The sequence below is a fragment of the Wyeomyia smithii genome, chromosome 1 (assembly GCF_029784165.1).
Source record: "Wyeomyia smithii strain HCP4-BCI-WySm-NY-G18 chromosome 1, ASM2978416v1, whole genome shotgun sequence".
Lineage (NCBI taxonomy): Eukaryota > Metazoa > Arthropoda > Insecta > Diptera > Culicidae > Wyeomyia > Wyeomyia smithii.
The window spans coordinates 19,707,259-19,725,747 of NC_073694.1; the positions used below are offsets into that span (position 1 = coordinate 19,707,259).

An 18,489-nucleotide genomic window follows, 5' to 3' on the forward strand; every position below is an offset into this window, starting at 1 on the left:
GCTTCTGATTGATGAACAGCTCAGTGCAGAATTCTGTCGCTACGTGGCATAAGTGGGAATGAAATTCTTCATATTTTGACCTTAACTTATTTCGTGATTCTTACTCTCTAGAAAGCTGCGGTCTTCAGCGAAGTTGTTCAGAATGTCAAGGGGATCCGGATGTTGGGAAGTTAAGTACGGAATTCCACCACTATGTGGTCCTAGTGTACACGCAATTCTTCGTATTTTGATCCTGATTTACCTATAGTACGATTTTGTGGTTTTCAGCAAAGTTTTCCACATGACCTTCTGAACAAGTTTCTGAAAGACCGCAGCAGAGAAGTGATGTTCAAAATTTTTAAAGCTACATGCATAAAAGCGCCACGTTGAGGTCGAATTTGTATTGAGTAAAATCTCTTGACTCATATGCAAAACAGTCCCATTCGATTTTTTTGCCCCGATCATGCTCATAATTGCTGTAGTTGTTCTTTATTGACAAATTTTCTAGACCCATATTTGTTTGACTGTTAGGATGACACTTTCTGCAATAGGCTAAACCAATGAATCGACTTTTTCTTAAATTTTTAATTTCAAGCCTTTCCAGGATAACAACATCTATGCGAAAATAACGATACAGTCCACCGTTTTGGAAGGTTCTAGACCCAGGAGATTAATCGTCTAATATTTTTTGTTGGATTTCCAAGGCAAGTTTACCTAAAACATCAAGGTGGTTTATATTTTCATTTCATAGATAGATTTTTCTTTAATCTTTGATGTTACTAAATGAATCAGATGCGTCTCCACCAAGTATTGTAGTACTTTTTTTTCCAATGGAGACGAATGGTAATTTCTGATGCATACAATACGGGTCTTGAATGTTTGGATGAAGAACAACTACAGCGATTTTGAGCATGATCGGATCCAACATATTTTCGAATAGAACTTTTTTGCATGGAATTGTTGTTCTTCATATTTCATCAAAAATCAAATGAAAACAATGTTTATTTGGATTGGAGTGTGACTTTCTACAATCGAATTCTCGAATATATTCACTGATTTTTCGCTTGCTCGTTTTTTCCTCTGATTTTTTTCTGGATTCGCAAATTGAAGATACTTTATTTTTAGTTTTACGTGGGGAAAACCTCTTTTTTTTTAAATCGGAATTACAAAATTCATTTAACTTAAGAAGGGTCCTTACTAGGTTGTCCCAAAAAAAATCGATGTTGATGAAGTCAAGGTGCTCAGCCTTAAACTGAAAGACAATGTTATTTATAGCATTTTTGCAGAACATTTCGACTTTCTACAAAATTGTTTTCAGGTTGCTTAAACGGGATTTATGAAAAATGATTTTTTCAAGCTACAAAACCACTCTTTTGCACTTTTTTCAACTCTGTTCGATTCTCACATTTTTCCCTATATTTCTGTTGGTTTTGAATATTTTCCATGGTTTAGTTCAGCATCACTTTCAATTATTTGACTCACAGAGCACATCAAATATCGCAGAAAAGTAAATTTTTCCCACATTTTTCAGATAAAACCCTTCAAAACACATATAAATTTTTTTTTGATCAAGAACTGAAATTTTCACTGGAAAGCGGGATCCAAGACGAACATGTACATGAAAAAAGAAGGGGAGGCTGAGATATTGGCGTTTCTACATGTGATGGAAAACTAAACATTTTCATAAAAAGCCACTAAAGCCTAATATCTTCATTACAAAGTGTTTAATTTCGCCGTTTTCATGCGATTAATGGAATAGTGATTTAAATATTGATATAAGTCATAACGTATGTTTGGTGAAGTTTCAGTATATTCAAAAATGCTTCTTTTAATGTAGAAAGATGGATGATCAATCCACCAATGAGTGAGATAAAAAATTAACTTTGCAATCAAATATTTCTGAATTTTCCAATTAATTTTTCGTAAAAATGCTATATCTCAAGATTGGTTCATATTACCACGGAGTGGTAAGTGCTTCTTATGTAAAATTTTCTGAGAAACACGATGAAACCATCGAATTTAGCATAAAATTAGCTGCATTGGCCGAAAAAGGCAAATTTAATTTAAAAATACAAAAATAATCTATCTGGCAACACTTCCGAGCAAAAACAATATTGTGTCTGGATTCCTTGATTTATTTTCCTCAAAATTCACCTATCACTTTTTTCGGGTGTCTTACGTCTATAAATTATAAAATAAAATAGTTACGAAATTTACAACTTTTTTCGTAAAAACGTTATATCTCGAGATTGGCTCATATTACCTCGGGATGATAGTTGTTTCTTATGTGAAATTTTCCAAGGAACACGAGGAAATTATCAAATTTAAAATAAAAATGGCTGCATTTGCCGAAAAATGTAAATTTAGTTTTCAAATGCAAAAATAATCTATCTGGCAACACTTCCGGTCAAAACTTATATTTTTTCTGGATTCCTTGGTTTATTTTCTTCAAAAATCATCTATCAGTATTTTTCGGACAACTCACGTCTCTGAATTATAAGAAAAAGAAAAAAGAGATTTTTGACAAAAATTGCGCGATTCGCAATAAAGAGGGGGGTCCTGAAGAGCGGGGGGTATTCCAATCGACACCAAAATTGGGATTTTTACAAAGAGACAGTAGATGAATAATTCCCCTAACTTTGACCAACATCTGTGATGGTTGTGTCCAAGTTGCATGTACACTTTGTATGGAATGACCCATATTTGTAAAAATGCACAGTTTTCCATCACATATAATAATGCCCATATCTCGTCTCCCCGATGAGATACCAAGTCTCTTCTCATGTAAATTTTTTTTCTTGAGTCCCGCTTTGCAGTAAAAAGTTCAGTTCTTGATCAAAAAAAAAAAAAAATTATTTGTGTTTAAAAGGGTTTTATCTAAAAATTATGGGAACAAGAGCATCTACTGAACCGATTCGGCTGAAAATTTTCTTAGCATGTAAAAATAGATTATCCAACTTGTAACAACTCGAACACGACACCTTATCCTAAACATCCGATAAATGAATAACAATTTTTTTTTATTTTCATCTTTCCATAGTAGGGCCCCCTTTAATCCTACAGAACACAAACCAAGTTGTGATACAGTCAAAGTTAATTTTCGCTTTTACTATGCCGATTTTTTTGACTTTTTATTTATTCGAATATTCGTTTCTAGAGCCAATTTACAGAAATCGACAAAGCTCATGCAGTAGAGGAAAAATATTTAGAACATATTTAAAATTGGATCCTGAACAAATTTATTCCCACTTTGTCAAAACCTATCGAATCAACTATTTAATATTCACCGGCATCATCGAAAAACTTCTCCTAATGTAGAGTTGTACGCAAAGCGACTACCGCAAGGTTGACATTAAGCTAGTTGTTTGTTACAATACTTGCATTCCATCAATGACAATAACTTTTATCACTTATAAAATAATTCTCTGGAAATGATGTGATGGCACTGAAAAAATTCGAAACGCCATCTGGGTCGATTTACGGTCATCTTGAAGTTCAAAATGTGTCAACATCTCCGGGTTCGGCCATAGATGCCCAAATACCAGCTTATACGCGTATTGCCAGATCATCCCGGGGATATTCATAGGCCGTCAAACGACCTCAGTAGCCATTTTGAATCTTTCCAGGGTCATAATATATGCTCCGTGGATTTCATTAGTGTTGAATAAAAGTCTATCGTAACCGCGAATTCAACAACGCAAGTACTGTGACGAAAGTGCCGCTGCACCTACCGCTGACGCTGCTACCACTACTACCGCTACTGGTACCCGCTTCTGTTACCCGAAAATATTAATTCTTCAATTGAGTATTTAATTTGTCCTCGAAAGGATAATTTGTTGTTCAATTTATTACCGGATATGATGCTGATGGCTTCTCTGTGTTATCCCTGACAGTTCAAATAAGGCATTTTTCTGATAACGCAATGGAAAGCTGTTTGCACGTTATAAATTTTGCGGCCAACCGGCTTCGATTGCCAGCATTCCAAAAACGTTTGTGTGTTGCCAAACTGAAGGAAGTGCTGGGCAATGCAGCTACCACTAACACTGCTTCCACTACCGCTGCTACTACCCGCTGCTAATTAGATTGGACCGTCCTAGTGGCCATCCACTTATGAACTGTTTGGTTCAAGCAATAGCAGGCTCGTTTAAAGTCCAAAGATTGCATTCATATTTTCATTCCACACCCCTGTGTAGCCGAACTTCCTGAGAGACGAAGTTTTATGTTAAAAAGTTAAAAAAAATATCCATTTCGAAGCTCAATTGCTATCATGCCTTGTTTTCAAGCAGGGACAATGAAATCAAATATTCGACAAATGAAGTTTGTTTTTCAGTCAAATGCTTTCATAACATTTAAATTTCATTTCTTGTGCGAAATAGTCGCTTTACAATTCGAGTGATTGGTGAAATGCGAGGACATGGTTCGTATCATGATCGGAACAGCTTACTTCTGAGACTTCACTACTTCACTTCGCTAACGCTTGATATAATGATGGTTTAACGCAGGAAAGTTTTTGTTAGAAAAGTTTTATTTCCTTGAGACTGCTCATTCTGAACTGCTAAGAATAGTTTTAGATAATTAGGGTAATCGCTCCTATATTCATCTCAGTACCTATATTCATCTCATCACGCCTTTATGATCAATTTATAGTAAAATTTTACCATATTTTCAACGTAAAACTTCCAACCACTTGACAACATCGTGAAGCAAATAGATTTACTTCCAAAATTTAAGGAAATTAGACGAATGAGAGAAATAAGATAAATAGAGGTGCACATTGCTGTTGAGATGAATAATGGAGCGATTACCCTACATTGTCTAGATCAAGCAGGATCAAGCTCTGGATCAAGAACTGAAATAAACTATTTTTTCTGTAAACTGCTAGATTGTATCGATACACGTAATTTGTTTATGATTTCATGCAATATTAATAATGTAAATAGTCTAAATTGTTCCGATCATGATATCTAGCTTCTGTAACATCTTTATTCAGGATATTTTCTGTCGCTTCGGTTTCTAATTAACTTCATCAATTACCAAACTAGGATAAAGCTTAACTAAAATTAAGTTACAATCAATAAAACATGAAAACAGAAAAAGGTCCTGAAGTATCTCAATTTAAAGTGAGATCGAAACTAAAAATCCCATTCCGATTATTTCATTCTTTCGGCCAGTAGGTTATGGGCCCATGCGACCGGAATCGGAACTGGTGAAGAAAATTTAGTATTTATTCCACCAGACGGCAGAAAAGCTGGTGTCGTTTCCGAATCTCAAGAGTTTCAACTGCGATAATTGGAGTTTCAGAATGAATCTGATGATGACCAATGAGGGCAAGTGGATGGCTGTAACGGGCATGAAACCGGAAGTTGACTGGATGCAAAAGTTTTTAGCGTGCCAATTGATCCTGGATTCTGCGTTTCCTTGTCTACAGGAGAAAAAGAATTTGTATGCGCTTTCAAAAGCATCCCAAGGAGCAGTTTGGCTGCAGCAGAGGCTGTAACAAGACCTGGGAGAGAGAAACCGAAGTCACGTTTTTCAGAGATAACCAGAGTTGTTTAAAGATGTTGGAATCCGACAACCGTAGAAAATACATATCGACGAATTTCGCCAAAGAATTGCAAAATAAGGGGGTTTTTAAATACCTACAAATACCTACTGTCCTATTGAGCAGAAGGCAGCAGATCTTTTGACAAAACTACTATCAGGAGTACGTTCGGAAGTACTTCGACAGCAGTGTGGGTTACAATAGCCGTCGCGTAGAGGAGAAGAGTTTTTTTAAAAGTGGCGGGGGAATCTGAGCGTTGAATAAAGATACACTTTCGAATAGTTCTTCAAGATATTTCTAGTCCATTCCGATCATTTCACTTTGTCAAAAAAAAAAAAAAAAAAAACGCTTACCAGCGAATGTTTCACCGTTTGCGGTCTTGAATTTATAATTCAAACAGACTTGCCCAGGAATCCGAAAAAAATTAATTGTAGTAATTACAAACTCACAATTTCACCAGTGCACAGAGGAGTAACTCGAGTGTTAATGTGAGAGTTAATGTTTACATTTACATAGCCTATGTGTCTTCATTAATGTTAGTGAGCAGATGAAGTAATACGCTTGAATGATTTGTTTTCGCAAACGGGCAGCGAAACAAATCGAAGAATTTACCAGAAAAATGATGTAGCAAAATATCTTCATTTAGACCTATCAATTTGATGCTCACAGATTATATGATGCCTCGTGGGACCTACGTAGGTTGGAAAAAGTCTTTTGTACGGAATGTTATTAACCTGGATTATTGATTCTTTGCATCAAGTTATTTTTAAGTTAACTTAAATTAGTTCAATTCACTAAACTAATCTCATTTCATCTTTGTTGAGCTGAAACACTGTTTTAAGCGTTAGGCAGGCACCCATACGGTTTTTTTCTTAAATTTCCCGTGTACGCGTGAACACTTAACGTCAAAATTCGTCATGAACAACATTTTTCAAACGGGTCGCAAATGCCAATCCGGACGTTACCGGATGAAATATTTGCGAGGATGTGTTTGTGATGTTATGAACTTCCATTCCTCCGATGGTTATATGATCGGATTCCGCGAGATTTGATAACTTTTTTAATATTGAAAATGCTCGAAAATACGTAAAAATCACTAATTTCTAAAACTTCTTGAGAGTAGCTATAATTTTTTAATGTCGGAATATCCATCAACCGGTTTATTAGCATTGAACATAAAGAACTCAATGGCCGCAAAATATTGATCAATTGTCATTTTTTTGATGCCTGGCACAACTTGTTACTATAAATGGTTCGATTCCCGAAAAAAATGGTTGAAAATTTGTCAATGTTTACAGCGCTCCCAGCATATAATAATACCGTTTGTGGAGCATTTATTTAAGCTGCAGGAAAAAATATAGCGGCACCAAAAAGCGACGAAAAACTTTTTTCTTATTTTGGCCAGCTTTTTGTTCTAGGTACTCCTCTGTGCAGTGTATCGTCTGCGTTCAAAAATAATTCTAGCGTACCACAAGGTAGTAATCTGGGATCGCTTTTTTCATTAGTTTCTTCAACGATGCCGCTGATGCTTTTTTCAACACTTTTGTGACGTTGTGTGAACTGATTTTAAGTAGGTACCTACTGCAAAATGTGAAGTGATAACATTTCACCGCATTAAAACACCTTTTTATTTTTTTTAAATTTTACAACTATGCCGTCAACGGGAAATTGCTGCGTAGAGTCGATTACGTTAACGATTGTTTCAGTTTGGCGAGCCTAGTTATATTTTGAAACATGGAATAGCCGAGTCTAGTGCATTTTAAGGGTTCTCTTAAGCCTCATTAAGACTTTTTCTCGAACAGTTTTTAGGTTATTTGGAGCTGAATTTGAAATTTTTTCCAGCTTCAGTTTGCCATTAGTGTCGTGCCGTTATTTGATGCATAGAAAAATTGTTCGTTTATTTTGAATCTAGCAATTTTAATAAATACACGATTCAGCTGGAGTAAAAAAATGAAAAACTGGTAATTTCGGCACAGGTATCTAAGTCTGAACTCCGTATTTTATTTTCAAAAAATTCATAACTTTTGAACCAGTTGATCGATTTTTATTTTATTTTGGATCAAAATAAACGTATTTTTTTCTAGTTTTAAGACGAAAACCTTGAAAAATCTGTGTGCTTTAATATGCAAAAAAAAAAAAATACAATTTATGTTATGTTTTAAAATAATTTACTCAAATATTACATCTAACATATCATTGAAAAATTCTCCATATATAGAATCAAATGTGGCCTTCCAATTGAGAGCAAGAGGTATTTTTTTATGTTTGCCCCAGAAAGAATGACAAACAAATAAAAAATGATTTTTATGAAAAACAATAATAACTTTGAGTAGAACTGAGATATTCTTCTCCTTTAAAAAGCCCTAAAAGTCGTTCAAAGACCATTTTAATGAGAAAATTAGAATCAAGAAATTAGAGCGAAAAATGTGTTTCTTTCCAATCTGAATCGGTTAATTTCAGATCATATTGACCAACTTTTTAGAAAAAAGTTTTTCTTTAAAGTAATGCTATCGAGCTTTGGATTGAAGTTTCCCCCTAAATTCCGTCAGTGTTGCGAAATTTCGACACTGTAAAGTCAAAATGATACAAAAGTGTCAATTCTCAGTGAAAATCATGTCAGTGATATAAATGATAATATTTTAATTAATATCGCAATTATTTGATCAAAGACAATCCATTGCGTGTAGTTAATGAAGTAGGTAAGCATCTACATCCTCAACCACATAAACATCCCTAAGGTAACACAGCGTGTGCGAAATCACAGTAATGCTGCCAGTTAGCATAATCACTGTCAACTGATTGGAGCTCAAAGTAATGTTCACTTTCAGCTCCTTCTTGTTGAATCTGATATTCATAGTTTTCAGTTTCACCTGAGAATCTATCACTGACAGTGAAAATTTGCAACACTGTTCTACGTCAAAATCATTACAATAATTAGTAGTAAATAGAATGCAACCTACCAGTGGAACCTGCTGCACCGGTCCCATCCCCGATGGTCCAGCGATGGGCTCCGAGAGTGGACTCGGAATACCGCCACTGCCGAAAGTACTCCGCTCGCTTCGATCCCGCAGGGATCGCGGTGAGCTACGATCCAGTCCAAGAGCACTTCCGTTACCACCCGAAACACTGTTAGCCGTTGTCGTAGTCGAACTGCACGCCACTGGTGTTCCGCCACCCCGACCTCCGCCGCCACTGTCGCGCGACGAAGGCCTCAGATCGCCGAGAACGGACGAATTCACCAGGCCACCGGTGCTGGTCGAGTTTGCTAGGCACGCGGGCGAGTTGATGGTCATGTTTAGTCCTGAGAGGGGGGAAAATTCTATTGATTAGTGTGAGCAGAACATTGATCGGCGATTCGCTTTACTTACCGACTTCACTCTTGATCTTGATCGGCGGTTCGTACTCATCATCCGAGGTGTTCATGCTCATGTTGTTGTTGTTGTTGTTGTTGATAAGATTGGCGTTAACGATGGCGGCGGAATTGCTGCGTCGACCTGCGTCCTCGTCCACACTGGACCGCTGCCGGCGACAATGTTGCAGTAGCTGATCCTGCTCGTTACTTCCCGCTGTTCCCGGTTCGTGCGACATAAGATTTCCGTTCTCCTCATTGTCCTCGTCATCATCGTCGTCGTCATCGTCATCATTCCCGCTGTCATTGTTGGCGTTGCTCAGTCCTTCGACGGTGCTGTTCAGACTGTTGAGGGCTAAGCTGCTACTGCTGCTGCTGAAGGCATTGCCATTGTTCGACGGGGGTCTTTTGTGGTGATCGGCGATGTCCCGTTCCTCGGAGGAACGTTCCGCTCCGGTTGCCGTTGTGATGGTCGTAGTTGCTGTTGAGGATACAGAACCGCTATGCGTATGATCACGATTTTTCCTAAGGGGAGGATACAGTGCTAGAGGAGCAGCAGGTGGCGAAGGCGGATCCAGTCGGGTTGGCGAAGGACTTCTTCCGTCCGGATCCAGCCCGCGGGATTTCGACGATATCGTGGACAGATCGGTGATACCGAGGGAGGCGGCCACCGCTGCCACGGTCGCAGCATTGCTGGTGGGGGAACCGAGCGAGGGGTGGTGATGCTGCGAATGTTGATGGTGATGCGGTGAAACGGCTGCGGCACTGCCGGCGGTAGTCGCGGCCGGCACCGACGACGGTGAGGAAGCGGTTGTCAGACTGGTGGCGGCGGTTGCGGTGGCCGCTGCCGTTGCATGGGCACTGCTATGGCTGTGGGGCCTCAGACGGTCCGGTTCGCGCTTTGGCTCGGTCAGCGTCGTGTTCTGGTTGGTCATCTCTGCCAGACCTTTAACCTGTAACAGATTATAGGAGAATAATTACGAAAGTGGTTCTAAAATGGTTCCAAAAGGCTTACCTTTAGCGATTCGGCGGTTTTGAGCAGCTCCGACAGCTGGCAGTATTCGACATTCACCTCGCCCTTGTACATGAAGTCGACCAGCGTGCGGAGCTCGGCGAAGCGGACGTCCTTCAGGATCACGATCGGATGCCGCCCGGGATGGGTGAGAAACAGCGTCTGGAAGTACGAGGAACAGGCCGAGAGAACAACCTGCGAAAAAGCAAAAAAAAAAGTCTTAGTACCTCTCACCACTCTCTTATCTCGCGGTTGGTGCACAAGATAATCGCTGATTATGACATTAATGTGGCGATGAAACCGATACTTGATAAAAAAAAAGTTATGGTAACTTAATTTGTGACAAATTATGTCAACACATGGCAGTCATTCATATAAGGCATAAACAGCAATAATAATCCTCTCCCGATATGTTCCCGGCACTTTAGTTGATGCTGCAGAATGTTTGCGTACACGTTTTTTTTTCGCTGCTCGTACACTTCGCACCCGATCCGTCGTCATCATCGACGGTTCTCATATTCCAGCGGACCAGCAGCCGAGTCGGTCGATGCAACAGGAGACTGACGCGGGAGCTGCAGATGTGCAATGCAAAAGCATTGCAGAGGGAAAGAGTGCTAAAAAGAACACTCCACACTCACTTGTATGTAAACGAGCCCCAGGAATCACGGTCTTGTACCGAAGGTACCGATCAACTGGCGACCGGTCAGTGCACGGTGGGTTTGGAGTGGGCATTTTGTTAATGCATTTAAAAATTTGTTGATTCTTGACGTTTATATCACCATTTTTTTGAAAAAATTGTTACCCTCTTTTTGACAAGCTATCAAAAATACAAAAAAGAAGTGTAAAACTAACACTGTGCCCATCGCTGCTAGCCGAGCGAGGTCCTGCACTGAAGATCAAAAAAGCTTTGCTCTCATTGGACTGAACTGCGGCTGGTTACGCGGAGCGGCGGCAGTTCAGGACGGAGCAAAAATGCAAAACTAAACCATGTATGAATTAATAAAGCAAGCAAATGAAGCTAACCCCCGTGTGTGCCCTCTTTTGCTGCAGCCTATAGTGAAACGAGCGGACTTTTTCATACAGGACCCAGCAGCCCAGCTCTAGTCGTTCGATTTGGACTCTCGGTCTCGGACTCTAGTTTTTTAGCTTAGGCTTTGAACAGATGTAGTTGATTGTGTAAAAAAACTGTTCGGCTCAAGGCCACACACACCGGGTAGTAATTTGGAGAAAAACTGTTCAAGTTTTTTTCACTTGTAAAAGTTTGCACGACTTAACATCTCGAAATCGTGGATTACGGTACTGATGAGCGATTTCTTTTTGCTCTAGTAGACAAGTTGAAAGACGAAGCGGAAGAGGAAAGAATAATCCTTACGATTTCTTCTACCGGTATGAAAGTTAAATCTTCCTTTTCATCGATTGTGATTTATACCGGCTGCTAACGCGGGCTGAGCATCGACAGAGATCAGGACAGATACAAAGATAATCCCTTAAGTTGTTTCGATTTTCTTTTATTCTAACTCAAAAATAACGGTTCCGTTTAGATGCTCACATCTCGAATTACCACAGGACTGAACAGGACAAAAAAAGCTTTTTGTTCTCTACTGCATACTGTCCATTTTCAATGAAGAAAAAACCTTAAATCTTTCGCACATCGTTCTCCATCAACTTACGACCGTACTCCCTGTTCCGCGCGCGTAACGATCGGGGCCATAATCGGTGAAAATTTAATTTCAGTAGCCCTTGGGGTAATTGGCACCCATTTCGGACACGGTAGTTTGCCCCGAGTAATCCGTTTCATGACCCATAAGTCACACCACACATACACACTGGACTGGGAATTGACGGGAGTGTTCCAGTGTTCCAAGCGTTGGCTTATTACTTTGGACGGATTCTCTCCCCTCCCTCACTCGGAGTGGTCTGCCAGTGATAAATCAAATTATTTTATGTTTGGTGATGGCTGCTCAGAAAAATTACCACCAGAACGACGCGCAGCACAACGGTTTGGTTGCGGGGACGAAGACAAAACTTGACTGACTCGCGGGTGCGCCGGGGTTTCGTTTTTTTCGCTGTTGCATTCTTCCTCCCGTGTGCTTCCTAGGTGGGCTTCTCATCAGAGAGAAGCATGCAGCAGTTGGAACGGAAGGCTGCACTCGTGCACCCAGAATGGAGATGATGGCGGTGGCGTTGGTGGTTGCGTAAACTAAGGTATCAGCGGTGCGATGCACAAATTGTAGGGGAGTTTGTACAGTTTTGCTGGTTGCGCTGCATTAATGTCAATTCGTTGTTAATTGTTGGGAAAACTTTTTGTGTGTTAGAGCAAAATATAATTCCGTGATGTTTGATATATTGAGAGCGCACGAATTTCATCAGACTCTACTAAGCTAACAAAATTTTGAGTGAACGTAGCTTAAAACAACAAATACCATTCACTTAAATTTGAATCGATGATTTTACTATTCAATTTTATGATTTTCAAATTTTCTCTTTTCTTTTCTTTATTTTACTTTTCTTGCGTTTAACTGCCTGACTCTGGTCTTGTGATTCAATTTAAGCTCAACTGACTGTCCTAAATTGTGTATTTAAGCTTCAGACTACATACCAGCCTGCAATCTTGATATTCAACCGTAAACTTAATCAGAGATTTTGATATAGTTTGTTCTTTAATTACTGACGTCAAACAAGTGTCTATTCCTAAAGAATGAGTGGAAGCACTAAAGTTCAAATTCGCTTGTTTCCCTTATGGGCTCTATAACAACTGTGTAACTTTTCAGATTGATCGATGAAATCTATAGAGTTTGAAGTTTCCGTAGGATTTTAAAAAAATAATAAAATAAGTGGACATTTCTCCAGAAATGTCCACTTATTTTATTATTGTTATTATTATTAATATTATTTATTTATTTCCATCTGACCCGCAGTGGTCTTAATGAAATGTTGATACACTAACAATAACAAACAAAGAACAAAGTGCAACATTAACAAACAGATTTCCAGCAATACAAACTATCTAACAAGCACATGAAACATTTTTAAACTATCTTATGCACTACATGAGTCGTCTTAACCTATTCTCGAAAACGTCTATGGTTACATTGAAGTCAAAATAGTCAAAAAATCTATTGAATACATCACACATCGTCCTTATAGGTTCGTTCTGGCCGTAGTTAGTACGTTGGTAGTCAAGTCGTAGAAAGTTCCATGATCTCAGGCTTCTCGCAGGCACATAGATGTTGAGTTGAGAGAGAATGGCCGGGGCATCAATTTGTCCAGCGAAAAGTTTCCCCACAAAAACAGCTCTCGATATATTTCTCCTTTTTGCTAAAGTGTCCATATCCAGTAAACGGCAGCGATCAATGTATGGAGGAAGCTCACTCGGGTTACTCCATGGTAGAGTACGTAGTGCATAACGGATGAACCGGCTTTGCACTGACTCAATTCTATTTTTCCAAATCTCCGCATTGGGGCACCAAACAACAGCAGATGTTTCTAGCACCGACCGCACCAGGGAAAAATATAATGAACGCAGGCAATATGGGTCTGAAAATTCTTTGGCGATTCGAATTATAAACCCTAGGTTCCTATTCGCTTGTGCAATTATGCTCGTGTAGTGATCTCTAAAGGACATTTGAGAATCTAAGAGCACACCAAGATCCCTAACTACAGTGACTCTTTCAAGCGGCTGACCAGAGATTGTGTAACTCCACAGGATTGGTTTTTTTTTTCTACGGGTGAATGAAATCGCAGAGCGTTTGGAGATACTAACTGTCAGGCAGTTGCGTATGCACCAGTTATAGAAAGCATCAATATACTGCTGTAGTCACAGTCAGCTGTGGAACTTACGACGAGGAAAATCTTCAAATCATCGGCGTAGATTAATTTACAAAACAAACATCGTTGAAGAACAAGGAAAATAGCAGCGGTCCAAGGTTGCTTCCTTGAGGCACACCCGACAAATTTACAAAACTGTATGACTCGCTGTTTCCTAGTTTCACAGACAGAGTACGACCAACTCAGTAAGATTGAAGCCAGCCGACCAGAATCGATGTTGCACTCAGCCGCTCAACTTTCGCCAACAAGATGTTGTGATCCACGCGATCGAATGCTGCTTTGAGATCCGTGTAAATAGAGTCTACCTGAGCACCATCTTCCAAATGTTTGATGCAATGAGAACAGAACTGTAGCAGATTCGTTGTTGTAGATCTTCCAGGAAAGAAACCATGTTGGTCTACCGAGGTGTACGCTTTGCTTTCGCGAAGCAGAACGCCTCCTACTAATACTTTAAAAAGTTTGGACCCAGCGCATAATGAAGTTATCACGCGATAGTTAGCTGTATTTTGTTTATCCCCTTTTTTGAAAACTGGGAACGTTGTTGATTTTTTCCAGCGCTCTGGAAATACTCCTTGCGCCAGCGACTGGTTAAATATTAATTTTAATGGAGCACAAAGGGCAGTAGCACATTTTTTAAATACACTGGCAGGAATTCCGTCTAGACCAGGTATCATAGATGACTTTAATTTCTTTGTCGCAAGCATGATATCATCGTCGATGAATCTAACATTGCCTTGATTCATTACATTGTTTGGAACGTTTTGAAGAGCATTTTCTACCTGTACAGCGCTAGCAGGGGATGCGTTGAATGCACTAGAGAAGTGCTTGGCAAACAGGTTGCAGATGCCATCGCGAGTGTTTGCAACTTCTCCTTCCAAAAACATTTGCGAAGGGAGTCCGCTTTCCTTACGTTTGTCATTCACAAAAGCCCAGAAACCTTTGGGGTTTCTTCTGAGGTTTGACTGTACACGTAGGATATGCTGTGAATAAAGGATACGGTTATATGCTCTGTAGTTCTTACTGGCCTGGGTGAAGTCTCGCTTTGTCAAGGGATTCCGTTGATGTGTGTATCTGCGAAGTGCTTTTGCTCTCAAACGTTTTAGTTTTTTCAACCGCTGATTAGACCAGGGTGGTTTTGGTCTGGGACGAAGGGCTGGAACGTGAAGACTTAACAGCTGAAGTAAAATAGTTGAGAGTCTTTCTACTGCAAGATTAACATCCATAGCATGATTTAGTGCCGTTTCCCAGTTGATTGCTGGTAACGAATCCATTAGTGCAATAAAATCTGCTTTGACAAAATTAAATTCCCTATCTTCGGGCGTATCATCAAAATCAACTGGTTGCGGAAATGCTTGAGTGACCAATAGAGGAGGGTGATGCGAATCCATCTCTTGTAGAGGCTCACAAGCTTCAACGACAGTGCAATCCGGTGCCGATTCCTCATTGACGAATAAGAGATCTAACGTTCGATTCCTATCGTTAGTGACAGTGCACATCTGTAACATATTCAGCAGCGACATACCGTCCAGAAGAGCAGAAGCAGTTCCAGAAAACGTAGACTCGGAAATGTTTGGAATAGTATAGGCCGAGCTTGTACGTGTCCAGGAAATACCAGGCTGATTGTAGTCTCCAAAGGGGAAATGAGTTGCATGCGGCTGGAGCGAGCATGAAATTTCAAGTGCGGAGTCTATATGTTTTTGCACGGTAAAAGAATCATTGGAGTAATCGGGAGAAAGATATATGACGCCAATGCAAATGCTGCTGCCCCGACAATTAATATTCACCCAAAGCTGTTCAAGTTCGTCATGAGTACACAAATTGCGCCTTGATGCAAATCGGTTTGATACAGCAATAAGGACACCACCACCTCGCATTTTTCCAGATCTAGCTGCATCACGATCAGTGCGGTATACACTATATTGTGTTCCAAATAGCTGCACTGAGTTTATTTCACTGTTCAGCCATGTCTCGGACAAAACAATAACATCGTGTTCCGAGTCAAGCGTCGCCAGGAACAGATCATCTATTTTTGTTCGTAATCCCCTCACCTTTTATATTACCAATCACAGCAGTCCTAGAAGCGGAAGTTTCGTCAGCGGTGAAAGCGTTCAAACTAAGCGGGTACTTGCCGTTTACAGCGGGTTGGAGAACCCCTTCACCACACCCACGCACTGGACCGGGACGGCTGATGATCGCTGGTGGCAGTGGCTCGACAGTGAAGGGGGGCTTGGGGGTTTCCATAATGCTAACTTCGTTGCGTTCCAGTATCCGATAGGCAGAAGTAGACAAGGCGGATGAAAATAATCTTGATGACATGGTACTGGAAATTTTATCACATGGCACTGTTTCGATCTCCGTAAATCGCGAATTAAGGGATGAAGCAACACTGCAAATTGGATGAAATTCAGGACACGAAGAAGCTCTAATAAAATCATACTTGCCTGAGCGAGCAAGTTGGATAGCCTCTTCACCAACTCCGAACACAAGAACGGAACGACTTGGATGGCTGAAGACGAAGAAGAACGATAGTTGTCGACTGTGTCGGGTGGCTCAGAGGCTTCCCTCATGCGATATGGCGTGCGTTCCGCTGTCGCAGTTCTCGGTGGAAGAAGGAATTTAATGTTGCGTTGAAACTGCATCGATCCGGGGGGTCCCAACGTCGATTCGTGGAATTTTCGCAGGTCCCCAAAAATCCCGCTCAGCTTTCAAATTTTCAAATTCTCTGAAGAAAATTCCTTTCGGCCAAACAGATGGGTCAAGTGCTCTATCTTTCAACTCCTTTTCTATTCCTACTTTGAATGAAGTGAAAGCATACTGATTCAGATCAGCATCTTTACGCACAAGCTTCCGAACATCGACTGGCTGTTGAGTTTCCAAGCGTTGTTTTACTAGCTCGGAAATATTTGCTTCTGAAACATGACGAGCAATTCTGCAACAGTTGCTACTATTGTGCTTCCCATATCAACCGATTTTGTTCCTCCAACAAGCTTCAAATCAGGGCGAGATTTAGGTGTCGTATCACGAGTGCGCTTAATGCTTGGCCAAGCAGTGCGAGTGCGTCCCAAAGCGGCGGAATCATTGGACTGATGTTTGTCGACTAATGTCTTAGTTAGCTCTTTGGTTTCTTGAAGCTCTATCTTTAATTCACATAGTGACTCGCGAACGGCATCCGAAACAACTGCTACAACATCCTGGGTCGTTTTCATGGGATTTTGTTTTATGTACTCCAATTGAGCAATACAGTGGTCACAAAACCACAAGATATTATTTTGCTCATTCACGAAGTCGACTTGAGGTCTTTTCAGACCAACGCATTTCAAATGCGCAGATTGATGACAAAAACCATTACATTGGATCACCTCAATAGTTTTGATCGGCTTAGAGCACTGGTAGCAGTTTGAATCCATGGTCCGTTTTATATGAGGTGTGTGTCCGTGCTGTATATTTCAGTTTTCGAAAATAACCACAAGATGTCGCTTCAATCGAAAAAATTTTAGCGTGACGGTAGTGCGAGAAGCGAAAATACAAACAATGCACTGCACTTTCACCGAAACTAAAAACCGGCAAAACACACTTGGATTGTCTTAGCAAGGCACTTCGAGTCGATCAAACAGACACGAATCACAATATTGCCGTTTGGAGAAACACTTCGGCGGCTTGCAAACAATATAACACTCGAAAAATAGCTAATTCTTAGCACCGTAAACAAACGCGATGTACAAGTACACGGAGTACACGGGAATATATATTTATACAAATATATTGATACATGCTATTTACAGAAAATATTCTTGAAAAATACTCTTCTGAAGACCGTAGCGTTAGTTATTTACCTCCCCATTCAACTACCTTCACCATTTTTTACTTTCAAATGATCTGGTTTAAAAAAATTTAGCTTTTGATTTTAAACCAATCAATTAAATCTGCTTTGCTTTTTATCGTCGGTTTATTGCCTCATATTTTGGACTTTTAATATTTATCCACTATTTTTGTTATCGATATTTAGTCTTTGTTTTTAAAATCAACATTTTTACTCTTAGGACACTAGATGTTTGGATTTTGATGCTAAACCAACCTTGGGTATACATTTTTTTCTATGCAGTTTAAGTTTTTTATTCACTTTATATCCAGATCAGTTTGGAACTCATCGCTTTTGAATGTTTTTTTGATTGTTGACTTCTTCTTTGTGATTTTAATATTTAGGATTTTTTTTGCTGAATTATAAATTTTAACCTTCGATTTTGAATATTGATTATTTACTCCGGTTTTTTAACTTTGAGGTTTGATTTTTGATGTGATGAGTTTGATTAAATAGCTCTCTATTTCATATTAAACCAGCGTACCCAGCAAACCTCGTTCTGCTCATTTTTTCTTCTTATTTAAATAATCCCGGACAGCGAAGGCAAGGGAATTTTGAATTGATTTTGCTTACTATTAAAAATTAACCTCGTGATGTGTTCATAGTCATTGCAAATGCATGACAATCGGATATTGGAAATGCTCCAACTCGGAAGATAAATCGTTTGAAACGATTGGTTCTATTGGAATGAGAACATTTCCGCCTTCGAATTTGTCATAAGGTACCGTTGCTTGCAATACAATGTTTTTCAGATTCTTTATGTCAAATCTTGTCTCATTATGGTGCTTAATACGAGAGTCACTTCACGGTGAAATCAGAGTGAAGTGAATACAGTACTATTACGGGACTCACGTAAGTAGAAAAAAAAAACGTCGCAAAGTGACATCTGCCGTGAAATCTGGGTTATTATGAGTGTCATA

General features: G+C 39.7%; 1 protein-coding gene across 9 annotated transcripts in view; it reads right to left on the bottom strand.

Annotated features, from left to right (window-relative positions):
- The window catches only part of LOC129718858 (protein tramtrack, beta isoform), a 468,621-nt gene that overhangs the window by 84,161 nt on the left and 365,971 nt on the right, over positions 1-18,489 (bottom strand). For 8 of the 9 annotated variants that reach the window (XM_055670025.1, XM_055670028.1, XM_055670022.1 and 5 more), the window contains exons 4-6: positions 9,886-10,077; positions 8,890-9,823; positions 8,482-8,840 (exon numbers count right to left, since the gene is read on the bottom strand). In XM_055670025.1, the coding sequence (XP_055526000.1) occupies positions 8,482-8,840; positions 8,890-9,823; positions 9,886-10,077 (1,485 nt within the window). The remainder of the gene's footprint in view (positions 1-8,481; positions 8,841-8,889; positions 9,824-9,885; positions 10,078-18,489) is intronic. The other variant, XM_055670029.1, reaches the window with a different exon arrangement.